The sequence below is a fragment of the Sphaerodactylus townsendi genome, linkage group LG10 (genome assembly GCF_021028975.2).
Source record: "Sphaerodactylus townsendi isolate TG3544 linkage group LG10, MPM_Stown_v2.3, whole genome shotgun sequence".
In the NCBI taxonomy this organism is placed as follows: domain Eukaryota; kingdom Metazoa; phylum Chordata; class Lepidosauria; order Squamata; family Sphaerodactylidae; genus Sphaerodactylus; species Sphaerodactylus townsendi.
Window position 1 is genome coordinate 69316312 of NC_059434.1, and position 21726 is coordinate 69338037.

At 43.6% G+C, this 21726-nt stretch overlaps 1 protein-coding gene and 1 long non-coding RNA gene across 2 annotated transcripts in view; both read left to right on the top strand.

Moving 5' to 3' along the window:
- Positions 1–14015, top strand: part of TSPAN5 (tetraspanin 5) — an 83070-nt gene extending 69055 nt beyond the window's left edge. Inside the window, exons 2-8 of the mRNA XM_048509165.1 lie at positions 1044–1094; positions 8650–8796; positions 10618–10788; positions 11142–11267; positions 12461–12508; positions 12623–12739; positions 12872–14015. Of these exons, the coding sequence (XP_048365122.1) occupies positions 1044–1094; positions 8650–8796; positions 10618–10788; positions 11142–11267; positions 12461–12508; positions 12623–12739; positions 12872–12937 (726 nt within the window). The 3' untranslated portion in view covers positions 12938–14015. The remainder of the gene's footprint in view (positions 1–1043; positions 1095–8649; positions 8797–10617; positions 10789–11141; positions 11268–12460; positions 12509–12622; positions 12740–12871) is intronic.
- Positions 14016–15189: 1174 nt separating this feature from the next.
- On the top strand, positions 15190–21599 carry LOC125439861. Its single transcript, XR_007245599.1, has 2 exons — positions 15190–18562; positions 18723–21599. It is a non-coding gene; the product is annotated as an uncharacterized LOC125439861 (long non-coding RNA).
- The last annotated feature ends 127 nt before the right edge of the window (positions 21600–21726 follow it).

A 21726-nucleotide genomic window follows, 5' to 3' on the forward strand; every position in this document is an offset into this window, starting at 1 on the left:
AGCTTTTGGGTTGAGTTTTTTGAAAGGTTAGTGGCCTGATTATAATTTTTAGTATACTGTTGCTAATTCAATAAATATTCAACAAAGGTGTTGAATTTCTGTAAAACCCTTTTCTCAGAAACCCCTGACAGTTTGAGCAACACAAATTACTGCCACAATTAAAGTGACAATAAATATGGTTTGCATAAAAATATAGCTTGGAGTAACAGATTTGTGTCACACTTATGCTTCACTGTTTTGTTAATTTCTAGAAACTTTTTTCCTGGCCTTATGCAGATACTGCAATAAAAGCCACATTTTCATTAAACTAATATAGTGTGATGCTTGAATGCAGGCTGCCAAACAAACAAACAAACAAACTATAATTTGCACCTGGCTTGTTAACTGTGGTTACTACTAATTCGCTCGTGACATCCCAATAAGAAATCCCATTTCATCACTAGCACTGTGTCCTTCCTGCCACCCTCCTTCATATAGAGGTGGTAATATGGAGTAGAAGCAAAACCTAACTACATTCAGCTGTAGATGATACTTTCTCAGTATTCCACCCTTCTCTCTCATTCTCCATCCCTTATTAACTTGTGCAAAACTGCTTGAAATAGAACTACATGTTATATGCAGTTCTATCAGTCTTTAGTATTTACTTGGCCACAGATGTTGCTCTTGAATAAGAGACTGAGCTGGGGAAATAGATGATATAATATGATCTATACCATGCTGTCTTTAATACTGCTGGAGGGAGATGTAAGTTTCTTTCAATGTGTAATTCTGTTCGTAGTGAATTTCAAGGCTGAAAAGAAGTTTGAATCTGGCCTGGTCTGCCTGCTGCATCCCCTCAACTCGTTTTTGAGTTTAGTCAGCCTTTTATTATGTCTGGCTAAAATTAACATGACCTTTTAAACTAGGAATTGGGCAAGGAGCACTGTTGCAGGCATACAGTTCCTGGCTTCTGTATTTAGATGTGGACAACAGATAAGGTCTAATTGACACAAAAAAGGTCTTGACGAGTTGCTATTCTTATCACCTTTTTTCTTCTTTTTCAGTTTCTAGGCATAGCATTTCTTGGAATTGGACTGTGGGCCTGGAATGAAAAAGTAAGTAGAATCTAATAATCAGTTGAACCAATTAAGATCTGAACAGAACTGTTTCCTCCCTTATTTTGCCCAAAAAGAATGGTAGGTGGATTTATTGCCTTTCCTAGCAGGTATGGTTGCCAACTCCAGCTTGGGAAATGAACGCTGGTATTTTCTCCACATATGCTTTCCCACACAATATCACTTGGAATTATTGTGGGACATCTGCACTGGCCCTTGGCAGTAGGCAAAGGGAGCAGTTCAACATCTGTCAGAGTACTCTGGCAAGTATTTCTTGGCGTGAAGAACCATTAGAATTGTTTTATTAATTAAAGAAATGTATATGGCACCACTGCAGGCTCTGCAACCCTTCCTCAGTGAAGAAAGGCTATGGAAGCCGTGCTAGGGCATCGTGGCCGTGTCAGGGGCTACTGAGGGAAGACTGGGGGGAGGATGCAGGAGGAGGAGGTGGCAGGCAGCACAGTGCTCCTCCAGCTCCTTGCTCTGGGAGCGGGGAGGGGAGGGGGGAGGGGACAGGCAGCTGAACTTGTCCCCCCATGTGACTTATGGGGGCGACACCCAGGACACTTGTAGTCTCAGCCCCCTGTCACAATGCCTATGCGAAGTTCAGTCTCTGGTTGAAATGTGCAAATCAAGTTAAAGTTAATAGCTAAAAAGTTAATAATTTTCTTTCTTTCTGGTAGTGCAAAAGTAGAATTCTGTGTGGAGTTACATGGTTCAAACACGACAAATGGAAAAAGAGTAAGAACAGCCCTTGTGTTTTGCCAGACAAAGGGGTTTGCTTCAGCTGAAATCCCTCCTTAACTGTTTAGTGTTTTGACACACAGCTTGAGAAGAGAAATTCAAGCAAAACAAAAACAGTTATGAGAGTAAATAACACATATAGTCCTGTGAGCTTCTCTGCAGCCATTAGGGGAGGCAATGGAACTGGCCTGTCAGGTGGTTAAAAGAACTGGCTTGACAGCCAGTCAGCTGGGTCTAAAGGGAAGCTGAATAATTAGCATCCTAAATTGTGAATTTGAAAAGGGATCTGTGAGATGCATGGAGGCCATCAGCCCAGCGGGTACAATGAACCAGACAGAACTTTTTCTTCTATCCAGTGTTTGCCTTTTTCATTTCAGTTTTTTCTCAGACCTCTAGGAGAAGGGTGTGTGTGTGTGTGCGCGCGCGAAATTGATCAATGAACTGTTTCCCAGAAATGAAGGCTTAATATTTTACTAATGCCATTTGTAGCTTTAAAGATGCAAAACTGAATAAAACTGAAGCAGCCAACGCATGCTCTTCTGCTTCTGTACAATGCCAATAGGCGTAATATCATATACTGAAGTGATGGAAGGCCAATTGTATGGTGCTGTATTTATCTTTGTCAAGACATATCTTGTCAAAACAGCCTCCTTTGCTGGATGTGTAATTTCTCATGCTCTTAAATAGAAATTGCAGTTTGATGGCATTTTGTGTTGATGGCTTCATGTTTGACTTCTGCATGTAGACCTATCAATCTTCCCCTTCCTCAGTTTTGTAGCAGCAGATACGCTCTTACCACACCAGTCCTTTCTCAGAGACTTTGTTCTTCCCCGTGCTGAAATGTTTTGCTGCCACTCTGTGCAGGAAGGAAGTTTTCTGCAAATAGATCTGGTGCAAGGGACTGAAATGTCAGATATAGACTATAGATTCCATATCTAAAACTGGTTGGTAATAGATTGTGGTTGATGATATGCTAGTATTCTGCTTCCAAGCCTGCATGGCAGTTAACCTGCTTTTGGAGCTGTCCCTGAAACTGTCTCTGTGTTCAGCATCTTTTGCATGAAACTTCCTAATCTGGTTTAGAGACAGAGAAATGTAAATATTAGGCTTGGTCAGTACTCTAGAAATTGGGATTTGGTTTTATTCAGGCATAAAATTATCTGTGTGCCTGAATAAGACAAATAACATATTCGGATATACCCGTATATTTGGGTATACCCGAAAAATTCGGGTGTCTGATTTTTTTTTGTATTTTTGATATTTTTTTTCATTTTGGCCTGCAGGGGGTGCATTTTTAAAGCTAGCAGCACCAAAGTTATGGGCCTCCAAAAGCGGTGCCCCATCCCCTATTGTTTCCAATAAGAGTTAACAGGAGATGGGGTCCATAACTTAGCCCCCCCTGATCTTAACTTCACCAAACTCGGGTGGTATCATCAGAACAGTCTCTGGATGATGCCCTGAAATTTTGATGCCACTAGCTTTAAAAATGTGCCCCTGACAGGCACCCCCCCCCCCAAAATTGCCCAGATTCTGTACCCTAAGACAAGTTCCCTAAACATCCCCCAGGTTTTCTAAAACATGACAGCTCTTTCTTTCTCAGCCCCTCAGATCTATTATGATAACTTTTGTTTTTTGTATATGCCCAGTTTTCAGGTATGTATATCATATATACAAATATGATATTTTGTATATGGTAGCCCAGTTTTCAGGTATGGCATCTTTGATGGTCAATTTGCAGTCAACTGATGGTGACCCATTTGGGGTTTTCAAGGCAAGAGAATAACAGAAGTCATTTGCCATTGCCTTCCTCTGCATAGATGGATGATCTCCCATCTGAATAATTCATAGTTTGAGTTGAACAACCCATAGACCATACACCCATTTTAAAAAAACTTTTACAACAAACTCTAAAACAGAATTTTGCCACATCTACTACACAATTTTGATCTAGACTCTTTAAAAACAACCTTAATTTTGCAATATCTGGAGAAGGGGCAGATCTCAGCTTCTGATATCTGATGAGATCAAGCTAGGCTGGGCTATCCAGGACAGGGCATAGAATCCGTACACCAGGCTTACTCTATCTTCTTTCCAAATGTTTATACAAGTAGGCTTGTAGTCTCATTAATAGTGTAGTTCCCAGCCCGAAGTGGCCAGTGACAGTGTTGCCACCATGGCGCCTCGAGAGGGCTTTCTGGCGGCATGTGGAGGTAGAAAATACAGAAAAATCTCCCTGCCACTGGAAAGCCCTCCATAGGGCTCAATGGACTTACGCCACCTTAAAGGGTAGCATAAGTCCGAACCTCGGGCCACGGTGTGCCTGCCACCAAACCCAGGGTGGAAGCTGACTAATGTTGGCTCCACCCCCAGGAATGCCTCCAGCATGCCCCTCCTGGGGCCAGCCGCTGCACGGGAATGCTGATCCAGTGCCCAGCACTACATCTGGGCATCCTGGAGAGCCGTGACAGTCCCTTGCCAGTGTGTTTACCCTCCGCAGGGGTATGTATCCCAGGAAGGGCAAATCTGCAGGTGCAGGCCTTTGATACCTCCACAGGACAATTCTTTCTATAAACACATATGTATTGGACTGTTAATCTTTTATTTTTATATTAAAGGTGTGCACGCTCATTTTGCAGCTGTGCTTCTTCCGTCAAGTCACAGCTGGCTTATGGCAACACTGTAGGGTTTTCAAGAGACCTTCAGAGGTGGTTTGCCATTGCCTGCCTCCGCCCCACACCCTTGGTATTCCGTGGAGGTCTCTCATCCACATACTTGCCAAGGTCAAGGTTGAGAATGTGTGACTGGCCCAGGGCCACCCAGCAGTTTCCATGGCAGACTGTGGATTCGAACCTAGGTTTCCCAGATCCTGGTCTGACAACTTAGCCGCTACACCACTCTCATGATACTTATGGGTAGTTCGGATACTGAATGAGCAGTTCTGCCTCCTGACAAAAGCCTTGCAGCGTTAAAGAAGATCAAGAACAATAATCCTTTTTTTTTGGCAAATTGTAGGCAAAATTAGATTAATAACAAATAAATCTTTCTCCTCAGTGGGGATCCAAAGCAGATTATGTTGTCCACCTCTCCTATTTTATCATCACAACCACCCTGTGATGTAAGACTGTTCATTCGTGGCCGAAGTTTAGCTGACAGCTGTCTGTTGCAGATGTGGGAACTGAACATGGTTCTCTTTGGTTCTAGTCTGACACTGCAACTGCTACAGCACACAGAATCTGATAGGGGCTGGAAAATCATTAAACCTCCTTAGTTTTGGAACAGAGGGATATTTTCCACCCTCCCTGTCTGTTGCCTGCCCTTCCTTGGCTTCTTGTGGGAAAACTTCCATTGCAGATAACAGAGGGATGTTCTAATGCTAATCTGTTCTTGGATGTTTCGATTCCCTCTATTTTTGGCGCTTACAAGTCCCACTATCACCCTGAAGCTCATGGCTAGTTTTGACTCCTAGCTTTATTTTCTGATTGGTTATCAGTACCTTCACTTCCATTGCAAATAGCAAAGGGGCAATGTGGGGGCTTGTCATAACAAACTGGGCCATGATGTTTTGATTCCCTTCACTTTTGGCATGATAATCCTGGAACTGGTAGCAAATTTTGCAGTCCTCAGCTCTGTTTTCTAATAAAGCAATCTTAGCTTGGGTGTTGTGTGGTTTCCGGGCTGCATGGCCATGTTCTAGTAGCATTTTCTCCTGATGTTTTGCCTGTATCTGTGGCTGGCATCTTCAGAAGATCTGCTCAGAAGATCTGAAGATGCCAGCCTCAGATATAGGCAAAATGTCAGGAGAAAATGCTACTAGAACATGGCCTTACAGCCCAGAAACCACACAACACCCCAGTGATTCCAGACGTGAAAGCCTTTGACAATACAATCTTAGCTTTCATTACAAGTAGCTTCATTTTCTGGTGAGTTGTGCATGCCATGGGTGACAGAAAGAGCCCTTTATTACTATGGATTCATGTTCAACCATCATGTTCCAAGTTTAGCAGAATCAGATATGTACAGGTAGGGGACATATCATTTTGGGGGATTTTAACCCCTCTTTTTAAAGATCACAGGTTTTTCTGAAAACCTAGGGCTTTTCTCAGGTTTGTTCAGGGCCCCAGTCTCTAGATTTAAGTATCAATATTTGGGACCATATTGAGAATTAGGTACGTTGATAATTCTGCTAGAATTGTACTGAAAAGGAGAGTACTTAGTAGACATTTTTTGCTTTTGGAGTGGTGCATGGAAACTTGGAACATTGCCTCAAAGAGTGCTGTGAGAACTCTCCTTCTTGAGGTGAAAGACAAGATGGTAGGGCACATAAATGCATAATTGGTTGTTCAGTATCACCTCTTAATATCCTGGTCCCTTGTATTGTAGCCGCCAAGGAAACTTCCTGTCAAAACATATTCAAGATATCCTCTTAGGTAGAGTTAATACTCTCTTTTGCTATCTTATTTTCTGCGTGTGGAATGTTGTCCTTTAAAAAAAGGTGTGGACTAGGTTGCAGAATCAGCTCTTTTTCACCCGTTTCAGATGTTACCGCATGAAATCAGCTTGGAGAGCCTTTGCATCCCCTGTTGTGTTATTTCCGCCCTCCCCCATTTCCCAGGGTACCTCCCTGTCACCTCCTGCAGCCAATTTTAATAGAGACTGACTCAGGGGTGCATGTGGAGGTCACAGAGGTCCCCTGCAAGGCTCTCCAGTTGTAACTTATGTGAAGGTTGGGAGATTATTGCCAGCAGCTGAGCTGGACGTCAGCAAGGGAACACATGTGCACACTTCTCCTCTTTGGAAGGGGAATGCAGCTTTTCCCTGGGATAAAGCCAAAGCTAGGGGAGGGAGGGAGAAGTTGACTACATGCTTATATGGAAGGTTCCCTCTTCTCCCCACACTGCCATGACTTGGCAAACAAGTTATTCAGAACATCGCAGTTCTGCTTACAGTGCAGTATAAACAGAACTGGGAAGAAATTGAATTCCTTTTTTATATTAGCACTAAGAGAACCGTAATGTTTGACTGTATGTTGTTTTATGGAAACTGAATGCTGGAAGGTATGTTCAGCTGCTAAACCGGTCCAAGTCTGAGATCCCAGTCAAATTCACATATTTGGCAGGCAGGCACAATAGGAGAAGTTTTTATTGTTACTCGCAAAGTGGGGGAAACAGCCTGGACGAGCCCACCATTCTTCCCAGCATGACTTTTCTCTCACTCTGGAATACTAATGAAGTGTTGGGGAAAGTGTTTCCCCTCCCCAGATCTATTGTAAGCAGCCGGACCCCTCGTCTCTCTAAGGGGTGTCATGAAGGCACAGGGGCCACAGACACTTTAGCATAAGAGCAGGACACTGTTCCGCACAAAATGGCTGCCTCTCAGAAAGTTCTGGGATCCATCTTGAATGCCAGGCCTGGGCAGGACGGCAGTTCTCTGCTGAACTTCTCCCCTTTGGGACTAGCTCAGGGGTCTGCAACCTGTGGCTCTCCAGATGTTCATGGACTACAATTCCCATCAGCCCCTGCCAGCATGCCCAATTGGTCATGCTGGCAGCGGCTGATGGGAATTGTAGTCCACGAACATCTGGAGGGCCACAGGTTGCAGACCCCTGGAGTAGCTAATTACCATTGTATCACCCTAAGATGATATCATCAGTGCTCCCAGCAGACTATTACGTACCTTTAATTACCCTATCTGTAGGCCCATCCCAGCAATCGGTCTGTATTTAAAAGAATAGGCCAGGCATTCTCTTGGGTCCTGACGAGTCATCAAGCTGCTCCGATGTTTTTGCGGAACCCTGGAAAAGCAATCAATTGTTTGCTTTTGGTTTTCCTACCAGTTTACCTCATCCCACCTCTGGACTCATTTTGGGGTATAAATATTGGTCCTTTTATGTGTGTTCTGGATCCACACGTGCACCCGCAGTTACATGTACGCTCTTCCCCTTGCTCCTGGAAACGCTTGTAATTTTCTTCTTCAGCTCTGCTTTCTGTAGATCGCGCTTTAAGACTGGTAACTATCACCCATTCCTCAAACCCCATCCAAGTTCCCCCCTTTTCTCTTAGTCAGCTCTTGTATGCAATATTGAGTGTGTATGTCCATTGCTGAAAACGTATTTCTTGTTTTCCAGTGATATTCTTAATAATACCATATTTTAGTTATGCAGCTGCCTCTTCATTTGAGAGTTTTTTGCGCAGGACGATCCTGGTATACACAAACCGCTGCTTCCCATAGCCCAGAATGTACCCCAAAATGCTGCTTCTGGGAGACACAAACATGTGCCGGATTCAGGCGGCTGAGTGGAAACCTCTGTTCAGTAAATTGTTTTATGAATCTTGGCTGTATTTGAAAGGTTTAAATAAATTTGGTGACAAAGCATTTAACCGGCAGGTTAAAAAGGGTAAATGATCCATCCGCCCAAAAATCTGTAACCAGTTGACAGGCTTAATTTGTGGGCCTCGAGCTTTCTGATAATTAACCTTGCCTGTTTTCCTCCCTTTGCCATTCGTGCTTCTTTCGCCTCTTGACAAATCAGTTCTGTACAGATGTGTGCTGAGTGACAATTCCTGTCGCTTCCTCACAGAGGATGTGGCCGGTGCCTCATCGCATCGGTGCACTGATGTCTCAACACAAAAGAACTGGCAGGAAACATCGGTTTTGCACAAAACCTTATTTATCTCTCTTGGGCACAAAGGCAGTGCATCAGTTTGTCTGTTTTGATTTCTTTGTCTAAATGGGAAAAAACAAAGATCAACGGGAAGCACAGATAAGCCAGAGGCATCTGGGATCGGCTCATATCGTTTCTGTTTCCTTGCAGGGAGTTCTGTCCAACATCTCCTCCATCACGGACTTGGGCGGCTTTGATCCGGTTTGGCTTTTTGTCGTGGTGGGGGGAGTTATGTTCATCTTGGGCTTCGCGGGATGCATCGGGGCGCTGCGAGAGAACACATTTCTTCTCAAGTTTGTAAGTCGGCCATGCAATCGCTGTTGCTGTTATCGCAACCCATGAGCAAAATGGCTGAGTGCAGCTGATCTGACACTGAGGTTGCCAACCTCCAGGTGGGAGCTGGGCAACTGAGCTACAGACTACAGAGATCAGTTTTCCTGGTGGAAATGGCCACTGTGGAGGGCGGTCTCTATGGCATTGGACCATGCTGAGGTCCCTCCCTCAACCCTGCCCTCTCCAGGCTCCGTTTCCCAAATCTCCAGGTATATCCTAATCCAGAGCTGGCATGCCTATCTGGCTCTGTTTTTGCTGCGAGTGCTCTAATGGCTTGCCTCTTTTGAACACGTAGCACTGCAGAGCACTTTGCGTTTGCGTTTGTATTTTTATATCCTGCTTTTCTTCCCAGAAAGCAGCTTAGAATATAGATCTGCCATCCTCCATTCTCTCATAAGAACCCCCCCGCCCCCCCGTGAGGCAGGCTAGGCTAAGCATTCGTGACGATCCTAAAGTCATCCAGTGAACTTCCATGGAATAAATGGGGATTTGAACCTGGCTCGCACAGTGTCCTAGTCCACCTCTGTATCCACTACACCACACTGGCTGTCAGTGAGAGATTCTGACATTACCATTCTCTTGGAGGCGAAAGGCATGTTGGTGGGTGGTTTCCACCCCATCTCAGGGAGGCAGGAAAAGGAATTTTATCACTTCCTGTCGAGGCTTGGAATCCATTTTAGCCAGTATTTTTTCCTGCCTCACAGGGAGTGCATGAAATTCTTGGTCCTCACCCATCCATCCCTAGGTGCCACTCCTAAATCTCCAGGAACATCCCAACCTGGAGTTGGCAACCCTGTAGCAATATTGAGTGATGTGTGCTTCCTACAAGAGATGCAAGGCAGTGTTTGTCTTCTGAAGAGTGCTGGTCAGACAAAGAGAAAGCCTTTGGAGGAATTGTATTGTGGATCAGTATGATGCTCCATTGACCTGATGTGCTGGGTAAAGGAATATCTGTAGCCTGCAAAACAACCATCATGCTCATACTTAGTAGACACTTTTGTGTTTAGAACTGTAAGCCTGGAAGGAGAAAGCCAAAAGGATAATAAAGGCCAATTTCTATCCTTAAGGTAGCGTTATTTTAATTCCAGTCTTTTGGAGATTAGTCTATGTAACTGAGAGTTCTCAAATGTCGAGCTAAACTTTAGCCTCTCTGTTTGCTTTCACCCCCAATATAGTTGAACCACCCTGCATTTACACACACTCTGCATGCCAGTTACCTACTTCTTTTTGGACATTCACACCCCAGTGTGTTCTCCCTCTCCAGAGCACTTTAGTTTTAGGAGGCAGTTACATGGATCTGGCAAATTATTCCATGAATCGTGGATCCTTCCATTTTGTCTGCTCAAGTAAGAGCCTAATATCAGGAGAAGATTCCTTTAACTGGAGGAAGGTGCCTCCATTAGCAGAAGGTACCACCATCAGTGGAACTATAGAGTCCATCTAATTTCTGAAAGAGAATTCCTTGCCCCTTCATAGAACTACAGCTGCCAGAGAGCCCTCTGTTATGTTTTGCAGCTCGAGTCAATCTGCACCCTAAAAAGTTTCACACAGGTTTGCTTCACTTTGAATTTGATGGTCATGTCAGGGCCAGAAAGGCGAGGTTAGTAGAGATTTTGCCCGGCTTGGAAAGTATTTGTTAATTTCCTCCTTCTGTTTATTTAATACTTCTAGTAGCTCACGGCAGTGTGTATGGACCCTGAAGTACTTATGAGAGCTTAGGAGTCAGTTGTTTCACCTGAAAGCAAAACAGTCAGAGATTAATAATAAAAACTCTCTTCTTCACAGTTCTCAGTATTCTTGGGAATCATTTTCTTCCTGGAGCTCACGGCTGGTGTTCTGGCCTTCGTCTTTAAAGACTGGATCAAAGACCAGCTGTATTTCTTTATCAACAACAACATCCGGGCATACAGAGATGACATTGATTTGCAAAATCTCATAGACTTTACGCAAGAATATGTAAGTGTCACTCCTGCTTGCTTTCCTAAAAATTGGAATTGTTGAAGTCTTTCATGGCTGGAATCAACTGACTTTTGTGCATTTTCCAGGCTGTGTAGCCGTGGTCTGATAGTTTCTGCTCCTAATGCTTTGCCTGCATCTAAGATTGGCATCTTGGAGGCCTCTGAAGAATCCAGCCATAGATGCGTGTGAAATGCTAGGAACAAAAATTACCAGCCACCAGTTGGAATTCTTGGCCCATGTTTCAGAAACAGTCACAAGCCTTTTCCAGTTCTAGTAGGAAACTGCAGAGATATGTCCTCTTTTCAAACCTTTCTAATGCTTCTTTGCTATCCTCCTTCTCCTTGCTCCAGTGGCAGTGCTGTGGGGCTTTTCAGGCAGATGACTGGAACCTCAACATCTACTTCAACTGCACAGACTCCAATGCCAGCCGAGAGCGCTGTGGAGTGCCCTTTTCTTGCTGCACTAAAGATCCTGCTGTAAGTCCAGAGGTGGGGGAGGGGGGGGTTGCTGACAATGCTGCTACATGCGATGGAGATGACCTCTTCTTTTTACTACAGGATTCTTTTTAAAAATGAACATTCTTTCCATTTATTTAAAGCCACAGTTGAGCTTTGCCTGCCCAGCTAGATAGGGACCAATGAGATTGTTTGGATATGAGCTTCTGAGGGTCAAAGGCTCCCCTTGACAGATACCTGCGCACCCCTCTGTCCCACACCTTGGACACCTTTTGGTCTTCGATACCACAGTATGTATACAATAGTTTGGTAATGCAAATTCAGCCACTGTGCTCGGATGTGTTTTGGCTCCAAGGCCTTCATCAGTGGCCTCAGAAAATTTATCCAGTTATTTTTCAAGTCAGAGCAGGTTGCGTGTAAAACTTTATATTATTATAATAAGGGCACCAAAATAATTTTTTTGTATCAGACCTGAACACAAGGAGTCCCCATTCATCTGTTATCAGTACTGCGATCTCATTGTTCATGGCTGTAGTTCTATTTTTTTAAAAAAAGTTTAATTATTGTATTTATTGAAATTTCCAAGATTATAATTACATACAAAACAAACTTCAAATAATGTTAAAATATGCATCTAAAGTACATATGCTTACTCCAACTTAGGAGTTGTCTTAATGTATTAACTCATCATATTTCAGTCGACTTAGACTTCAACCAATCGTTATAACAAGTCACAGAACTTAAGTCATATATCAACTACTAGCCTATTGTACTAGGTTGATTTTAACATACTATATACAAATTTATTCTGCAAGTAATATAAGAAAGAAAGGCATGTGAGTTTTACAATATTACACTTATAAACAGTTAGTTTAGGATACTTGAAATAGTGTCCCAAAAAATCTTTCAGTGGTGACCAATCCTCTTGTGTGTCCTTAAGTTGCAGTTTCCCATATAAGTCCATAGTTTGATGTACCAGTCCATCAGAGTAGGTAGCTGGGATGTCTTCCAATATTTCGCTAACTCTATACGGGCTGTTGATGCTATATAAATTGTAGTTCTCTTTATAGCATGTATCCATGTGTAAAACATTTTTTAAGAGGGGTGAAAAAGAATGGAGAACAGGTTTTTTTTGAAGTCTGGGGAGATTTGGCAGATGGAACAAACCAGGACCCTAAAGCAATATGTTGATTTTTGTTCCCTTGTTCTCGTAGGAAGATGTCATTAATACTCAGTGTGGTTATGATGCCCGGCAAAAACCGGTAAGTGTTCTAGGTTTTTCCTCTGAGGACAGTGTCTGGGAGAGGAAATGTGGAATCTAAGAGGAGTGTGGTGGGGTTTTTTTTTTTTTTTACACTCTCTCTATCTTTTGGCAGGAAGTTGACCAACAGATTGTTATCTATACAAAAGGTTGCGTCCCCCAGTTTGAGAAATGGCTACAGGAGAACTTGACTATAGTAGCCGGCATATTCATTGGAATTGCATTACTCCAGGTAAGCCTGCCTGTTCTTTTGATATCCCGCAAGGCAGCAGTTTAAATCCAGCATCCTCGGATCCACATGCACTGTTTCTATTAGATGGTTGCTGTTGAGCTAATTCTGGTTAATATGTCTGATTTGTTCCAGATATTTGGGATATGTCTAGCTCAGAACCTAGTTAGTGATATAGAAGCTGTCAGAGCGAGCTGGTGAACTCACTGATACAAGCAGCACAAGACACTGGACCATCTCAGCTCTCCAAACCTCCAACTGGAATGCCCAGTGGACACCAAGCAGCATAGAAACATGATGGGGAAGCCCAGGTGGTTGTAACTTTATCGGGCCCTTGTTTATTCCAAGGGAAGCAGCTACAGCCACCAACTCACTGACAAACTTTCTCAAGCCTCCAGTCCGAAATTTTTTGAGCCGTGAATCTCTACTGTATTGTTGACTCGAGTCCCAGGTGGAAGCTCCTCCTTCCTTTTTGTGGCAAATGGTCTGTGTTGATGGGACCTCAACCACCACAACCGAGTTTAGTGGGTTTGCTCTTTGTCCTCCGTGACGCAAGTTTGTCTGTGGCTGCCATCGGCAAGGCAATTTTCCTCTTCAGTGCGCTCCAAAGGAATGGTGTGTTTTCAGCAGACAAAGAGGCTTCAAAGTCCTTCTGGAAGAAACCCATCAAACAGAAAACCGCTTTCTACTCCTTGGCTGCCTCACTTGAAAGCAAGAAATAATCACTTTTCCTCCGGAGCGTCAAGATCTGCCTTGCAGTGCCCTCTGTTGGGGGCCAAGAATTTCTCATCCTCTTGCAGCCCTTTTCTAGGAAGACAAATGAATGTGAGGCTTAAAGGCAACGAACTTTGTGAAAAAGGTGGTTGCGACCACTTATTATAACTTTTAACAGATGGCCGTGTATAAAGAATGTGAATGGTGACGTTTTGGACCAACTTTGTAATAAAGAGAACGAGAAATATGGTGAACTTAAAAGGAAACACATCACAGTATACCAAATTTTATGGGTAAAAGTATGGATTTTGTGGAAGTACATTTATTTGGTATAGTCTTTGGTCTTTCATTGTTGTGGTAGACACAGTTGGACAAATGTATAATGTCCCCCCCCCCCCCCCCCGATTCCTCCTTAAGTGGAACTTTTGCTCCCGTTCTTTTCTTGCATGTGGTTGCCTTTAATCTTTGGAATCCGTTCAGTGAGGCTTCTTTTTGTATCTGTGTTTCTAAGTAGGCTTCCAATTCTAACTTGCTTATTTATTTGACTAAAAGTGGCTGAAATGGCGAACCATTCTCATCATCTCATTTTGAAAGGGTTGGGAAAATGTGCCCCCCCCCCCCCCCGGTTCCGGTTCCGGTTCCATTCTGTTGGCCCCATGGACGCACTTGCATCTATTGGAAAATTATGTCCTTGCTGATCAAAACCGGCAATGCTCTACATATTTTTTAAACCTTTTAAAAGTATGCAGTATTATTTTGATATTTTCAGACCCCCATTGTGAAGCTGAAAATTGAATTTGGGTAGAAGCAAAATACTGCAGAAAGAAAGAAAATACAAACTCTAGGACAAATTATGCATATAATTTCGGTTTGTGTAGAAACAGGTTTCACTGAGGTAACTATGAGACGCTGTTCTAGGAGGTGAATGTGCTTTGGGGTTTAGGTATAGCTGTTTGTGTGAAACTTCTTTTTTAAGCAGCACTAAGAAACACTAAATTGACGGTGCCTTCTGCGTGAGGATGGCATTTAGTTCCCATCTAGTCTTCTTCATCCACTGGGACCTTTATGTCTTTCAAGCAACCCAGTCAGATTCTTTTGAGCACAAGGCTAAAACTCATTCTGAGTATTTTAGTGAACATAGAGAGGACCCTAGAATTAACAAATTTTCAGATTCTAGTTGTGAGTGTAGCTGTTTAAAACCCTAGCTTGAGAAGGAAAATTGAAGTTATTCACGATGAACAGTCTCCGTCTGAAAAAGAACAACGAAACCTCGTTTTAGACGACTATTGCTGGTCTGGAGACCGCCATTTTGTCCTAGCATTCTGATTTTATTATTATTATTATTATTATTATTATTATTTATTTGACTTAATATACCGCCCAATCCCCGAAGGGCTCTGGGCGGTGTACATCATAAAATCACATAAAACATCATAAACATCCATAAGTTATAATAAAACAGCAATTATAATATATCAAGATGGCGTCCTATCTAGACCTAATCCCTTTAACAAGAGGGGGTAATGGTCCCGGTGGTATAAGGGAACCATAGATCTTAATAATGGATCCCGTTGGCATTGGGATTCCAACCTAGGGGAAGGAAGGGGGCACTCAGCGGCTGGTTTCTCTAAAAGCCCGGTGGAACAACTCGGTCTTACAGGCCCTGCGGAAATCCCCAAGGTCCCGCAGGGCCCGGACAGCTGGAGGAAGAGTGTTCCACCAGGCAGGGGCCAGAGCCGTAAAGGCCCTGGCCCGAGTGGAGGCCAGCCGCATCATTGAGGGGCCAGGGATCTCCAGTAAATTGGCCTCTGCCGAACGCAGAGGTCGAGCTGGGACATATGGGGTAATGCGGTTTACTCTTCCTTTGATGTTACCTCATTCATAACAGACCCCACAATATCGGTCACATTCTGAAATAGCTTCTTGATTTTGCAAGCTTGGGAACTACAGATTCTAGAAATAAGGCCAAATGTCCACAATGTGGACCTATCAAGTGTGTCCAGTGGAGATACTGAAGAAACATTTCCTCCTTGCTTTTGCTGCTTCTTCAGGCTTCTGAGGGGAAAACCTCCATTTTTGTAGACACATGCAGCTTCATTGTGACATTTGCTTTTCTTGTTACTGTTTGTCAGTTGTGAAGCATGAGTTCATGTGTGTGTTTGAAATGGCAGAGGGGACCTTTTCCAAATGTGGTGGCTGTGTTTTGTGTCATGACAGAGCATTCTTGTTACTGGACCACCACCACCATCATGGTGAAATTTGTTGTTATCCTTTGGGCAAATATTTGATGCTGCAGTGTCTGAGTTTACTTCTGTGGCATAAAGAGGATACAACAAACAATTAAGGTGGTCACCTCCCCCCACTCCGAACCTCAGAATTGTCTTGTACCTGCACAATGTACATGTGTGTGTGTGTGTTTGTGTTTCTCCTAGATTAAGAAGGAAATTGAGAACAGCTTTTTTTTTTTAAAAAAAACACCCTCCTAATTATAGTTATCACAATAATATATATTTCTGTGTTTGATGTATTTTTTTTTTATTTTAACATACCCCAAGTAACCTCTGTATGGTGTTCACTTCTCAAAGTTTGTGAATCTGGCATTTACCTCTAAATGTAGCTAATTTTTCAGAAGGCTTCCCAGATAGTTTTTTAATGGCGCCTACAAACATTATTTGGGCGCATGCCATCCATGGAGGACTGGATTCTGTAAATGGAAGGCATTCGTAGAGAAATCCTGCTTCTTCCTTTTCTCCACAAACCCACCTTCCATTTGGTGTGGTGTAAAAAGCTGAGGTGGGGGTTGAAGGGTGGGGTGTGGCGGTCTTCAGTTTGATGGGGCTAAGCAGAAATCATTCCTCAAGAAACACTCCTTTGTACCTCGTCCATTTATGAAAGCGCTCCTCTTAGCAAGTGTGTAAGAGAGATAAACTTTTGCTGATTTCCCCTGGAATAGCTGCCTCTCACGGTTCACCCATTTTATTCCTGAGGCTCTCCTTACCTTCAGGAGCAGCTCTTCAGTGGACTGCAGTGGGGAAATAGAGAGATATTTGGCCCCTGAACTCCTTCTGTTCACAGTTTGTAAAAATGCAATCCACTGGCCATGAAGATTGACAACTGGAATTTCTCAGATCCCTTGATGATTTTCTACGGGTGTGGCATTTGAACCTGACAGTTTTTGTCATTGGTTATGATGGATAGTTCCTGAAGGCTGGGCTGCCTTTTTTAATTTCCAAAAGAAAACTGCCTGGGAACTATTTTCTCCACATTTTCTCACATTCACTTTTAGAGATAGCCTGGAAAGGTCAATGTATAGAAGAAGCTTTAATTCCAATTCAGACTGCAGTTTTTTGGGGGGTGCATCTGCCTTGATTTCTGAAATTGGATTTGACTTGTTTTTCTGGGGAAAAGGATACGTTCAACCAGAACTGAATGCAAGAGCATCTCGATGAGGAGAGCAGAATAAGTCAGCTGGGTGGCCTGTGAATTGCATTGCGAGGTGTATTATTTTCTCTTCCCAAAGCATTATTTATGCCTTGATGTCATATACTCTTTTTAAGGGAGGAGAACATCAAGGAGGGTCACGTAGAACAATCCTTAAGTCTTGTGGGAAGGGGCAGAGAAGATGGAAAGGGGTCTTTAGAACTTAACATGGCCATGGTTTGTATTTGAGCCACACTGCACACGACATTGGAGATTTGTGATTAAATCCCAACATACAATTTATCCTCAAATAAAGCTCAGATTAAAACTTGTAGCCCTGGTAAGAACAGTGTTATACTTGTCCCTTTGCCCTGTTGTGACTAGCAGCCAGTGAAGCTTCTCTTCTGAGGCAGTTTCCTTATATCAGGTGTTGACGGACCCTTTCATGTTCAGATGTGATGATGCCTGGGTTATGAGGACTGCCCAAATAGGATCTTTGTGCATCCGATTCAGGGCAAAATGTTTGGATGTTGCAGTGGCTTAGCTATAATGGGGACATCCAGGGACAAATGCCCCAGGCGCCCCCTGGTGAGTCACGTGGGGGGCGTAAAATTGTCTCCTCTCCCCACCCCGTCCAGGCCTGGCAGAAGCTTTTCAGTAGACCGGGGGGGGGGGGACCGGTGTAAGTAGACCGGGGGGGGAGCACGGTGGTGGGGCACCATTTTGTCCTGGGTTCCATTTCCCCCCTTACGTCTCTGGGATTTTGAAATTGGTCCCAGCCATTCCACCCCCACCCCCCCATTGTTTCCCAGTTCCATGTTTGTTCTTTGCCTATTCAGGAACACAACTGATCCAAACAACTGATGCAAAATGTGTGCACCTTGATGTTGTGTTCTAGGAAAGGTTGGTGTTGAGGGCCAGGAAAAAATTCCAGCCTGAGAAGCCACAAATGGATTCAAGTTTTGGGGCGGGTTACTGGCTACCTTACTTGAATCTGCCAAATATGCACCTTAAAATTTTCTTGGCATAGATATTCTTTTTATGGCCGTGGAATGATGGAGGATCTTTCCCAGGCACCCAAAGCCCCCCAATTGTTAGGACAGTGTTGATATTGTGTTATTCATTGTGCATTTGTTTACTTGGCCAGTTAGTTAATTTGAGCAGATTAATTAACAGTGCAATCCTATGCAGCAGCATTCCAGTCTGTGCCCTCCCAAAGCAATTTTGTATAGGACTGAACTGGAACAGAGGTTTAGAATTTTGCTATTGTTTAAAAGTTCATGCTAGAAATACTGAGCTCTTCCATTTTGAAACCTCTCAGCTTCTGTTCTAACTAATAGCAGGCCAGAAAACAACCTTGCATAGGATTGTGAATCATCATAAATGTATATTTATAGGGAGAAGTGGCATATAATGTGATGCCTGTTCATTTAAAAACCTTTTTTTTAATGTGCCCACTGGTTTGAGCCTGGAATGCTTTAGCAGACTGCCATCTAGTGTCATCCAGGCAGAAGTGCAGCTCAGCAAAACTGGTTGATAAAACCAACTGCAGGCTTAATTAGTTGTTTCCAAGAACTGCTTCTTGCTTTGTTACAACTTCCTCTGCTCATTGTGACTCAGTATTGTCTTGATAATGAGGCTGTCTCTTTGCTCATACCAAAGCCCAGAGACTGTAGGTGAGCGTTCTGTAGGGTTGCCAGTCCTAGGCTGGGAAATAGAGTTGGAAGTTGGGGTTGGTGGGGTTTGGAGAGTGAGCTGAGCAGTGCACAATGCCATAGAAGCCACCTTCCCAAGCAGCCAGTCTCTTCAAGGGAACTGAGCTCTGCCTGGAGAGTAGTTTCAATTGCGGGAGATCTCCAGGCCCTTCTTGGAGGTTGGCAACCTTAACGTTATGGTCTGTTCTCTTAATGCTGAATGCATGGGATTAAGCAGGCCTATAGTCATCAGGTACGCCCAACTTTTCCCAAGCATCTCCTAAGATCTGTGGGGTGGTGGTGGTTTTAGGACCAGGCCTGTGTGTTGTGTAGAAGAGGTACCCCTGAACAACCGTGTAAAATGGAGTTTAAGGGGAGTGCTGTTAAAGTGGCTCTTGTATACTTCATAAGAACACCATTCACAAAAATTAAGCGGCTGAAGCTCATGTATGAAAAAACGAGAGGCATGGCTGGAAATTCCGGTGGATGCCTGATAGACCCCTAGAGGTTCAGTGATGTGGCTCCTTTCACTGTAGAGAGCAGCAGTGGGTAATGGGCACGGGGTAACATTGGAGCTGGCAATCCCTACCGGAAGCGCCCGCAGCCTACCGAATGATGGCATCCCATTCTTTAAGCATACAGAATCTGTCTTGAGCACATGCTGTCAAGTTTCTTCAGCAATTTAACATTATTGAAGTTTATGAGCAATAGTTGGATCTTAAATTGCATGCAGTAAAATTACAATACATATGTAAATGAACAAATCTGTTTTCCTTTCCAAGGGTATGTTGACACACAGCTCCCAAGTGTGCTTTTTTTTAAAATTCAGGCCAGAGTGTCTTTCAGCAGAGGGTGTTACCCAATTTGGTGGTTTGCTTCCTAGTAGATAATTGAGGAGTTTTAGTGTAAGACCGGTGGGTAACCCAGGGTTATTTCTACAGCTTCCTTCTATAGTAGTTCAGATTTTTCCCCCTAGATGCAGCAGGAAAGACGAAGAGCCTTTCGGCAGAGAGGGTTGCTTTTAAATTGTGCATTGCCGTTGGTACTTCTCATTTGTGATGTATGAACATCAGCTGGAAGTGAGCGAGGGGGTCTGAACTAATGGATGGCCACCCGGCTTTCCCCCCAGTATCAGCTTTGAACGGGACCAGTGGTTGCAGAAAAAAGGGAAAATGCTGAAGAACACACTCTTCTTACCCCCCTGACAATTGTCTAAATTGCCTGACAATGCCAGTTCCAATTTGGAAGTCAGCCTCCTCTGCACCATCTCTTACCTGGCAGCTCCTGGTTGCTGATCACCCTCTCCTCTGCTGTCACACTGTTGGCTGCTCTGGCTTCTCTCCCTTGATCCCTTTTCCTGCTCTGTCTCAGTGGTAGGGAGGCAAGGTCTCTTTTCCTCCCGCTTCAAAATCTGAAATGCTGCCCATCTGCTTTGCAAATGAGAAGGACTGCTGTGACATGGCAGTTCTCCTGGGGTGCCTAGCAGCCAAGCAGAACTCCAAGCCCCAGCAATGTTATCGATTGGTACGTACACATATCTTTCAGCCACTGGGAAAGGAACCAAGGAGATGCAGTTGTCTTTCTCTTTCCCACAACAGGGAAAGAGGTGCTGCAGTCACCACAGAGCTCTACTTAAAACTAGACCCAGAGGAGAACACGGAGCCCAAATGCACCTTTGCATTGGAGATGAGCCAGTGAAGTTTGGCAGCAGCATCACCTTTTTGCAGTTCTGTCTCCTGGTTCCCCCCGGGGGAGGGGTTCAGTCTTGTTCAGATTCAGGAAGGCTGGAGAGTCTGGTGCCTGCTCCTCCCCCCACCCCTGAAACATGGAGAGGCGCATCTACACATGTGGAAAGCAGGATCGTGCCATTCTTGCTTCTCTATGCTAGGCATCCGTGTGTGTATCCATCTCAACAAGTGGCATGGTGGGAGGAGGGGAGGGAACACAAGCATCATCCTTTACTCCAGCAATGAGATCTTCAGCTTGGGTTGACCTGGGCTGGTATCCGTTGTTGTTCTGCTTCTAGGCCTGGTGCCTCTCACTGCTTGCAAGGCGTAGAGCGAAGAGAGGCAATACTCCTTTATGGAATTGCCAAGAATGGCCTTACCAGTGTAAGTGTTGTGTTTAGGTTACTGCAGAGAGTTTGAATGAAACTGTAGGGCATGTTGTAGGGTGTGGGGAGGGGAAATGTGTTTCTCTGTGTGTATGTGTATCTGATAAAGCTGAATGCCTAATTCAGCTAGGGATCAGACCTACCAAAGCGCTGCAGATGTCTCTTACAGTATAAATAGTGATAATGAACAGTACTTTTTAAAGTGTCTGAGTGCACTGTATGGGGCCCTAGCAAAGATGAGTCTGGACAGCTTGTTCTACTCCAGCTGAAACTCTGAAGAGGATTTGGCATGGGTTCTAGATTGCCTCTCTAATACAGTGAAATGCTTATTTACTTCCAAGTGAATCTTCTCCCTCATCTGTTGCACGCCACAATGAACGGCACTCACTGTATTTACCATTGTGTTGCATTTCTTTTTGATATGAATGTATACTGTATCGAGAGTCTCATAAGTTGCAAAATTGATTGTAAAAGCCAATTAAACTTACTGATGGAAAGTATTGTTATGACAGAACTGCATGCCAGTACACTTTTGATTGAGATTTTATTGTTTCATTGCTGATTGGTCACTTTCAGTCCGAATATGGACAGGATTATTTTTTTTTGGCTTACTGGTCATCCTCCTTCACATCAGAATTATGGTATATTGTAGCCCATGCAGGTTTTGGTCAATGTAAATGGACTTCTACATGATGTTAACACAACTTCTTGGTGTTTGAGGTACTGAAAATGGTCTTTGTCATGCCCTTTATATTTTATTTTTTAATAGATGCATTTTTTTAGGAATGTTTTAATACATTTATGATGGACAATATAGTTCTACTAGTTGTGCAGTATTCTGTATTTACTTGAGGTAAATCATTTTATATGCAATTTGTTAGTTAATTACAGTTTTATAAATAAAATTGAGTGATGTCTGGGACTATCTGACTGCTACAAAAACCTTCATGAGAAAATTAACCTCTGCTAAATGAAGGACTAGGGTAGTATACACGAAAGAAATTTCAGGATAAAATTCAAGCTGAACACAAATCAGTAGTGTGAAACAG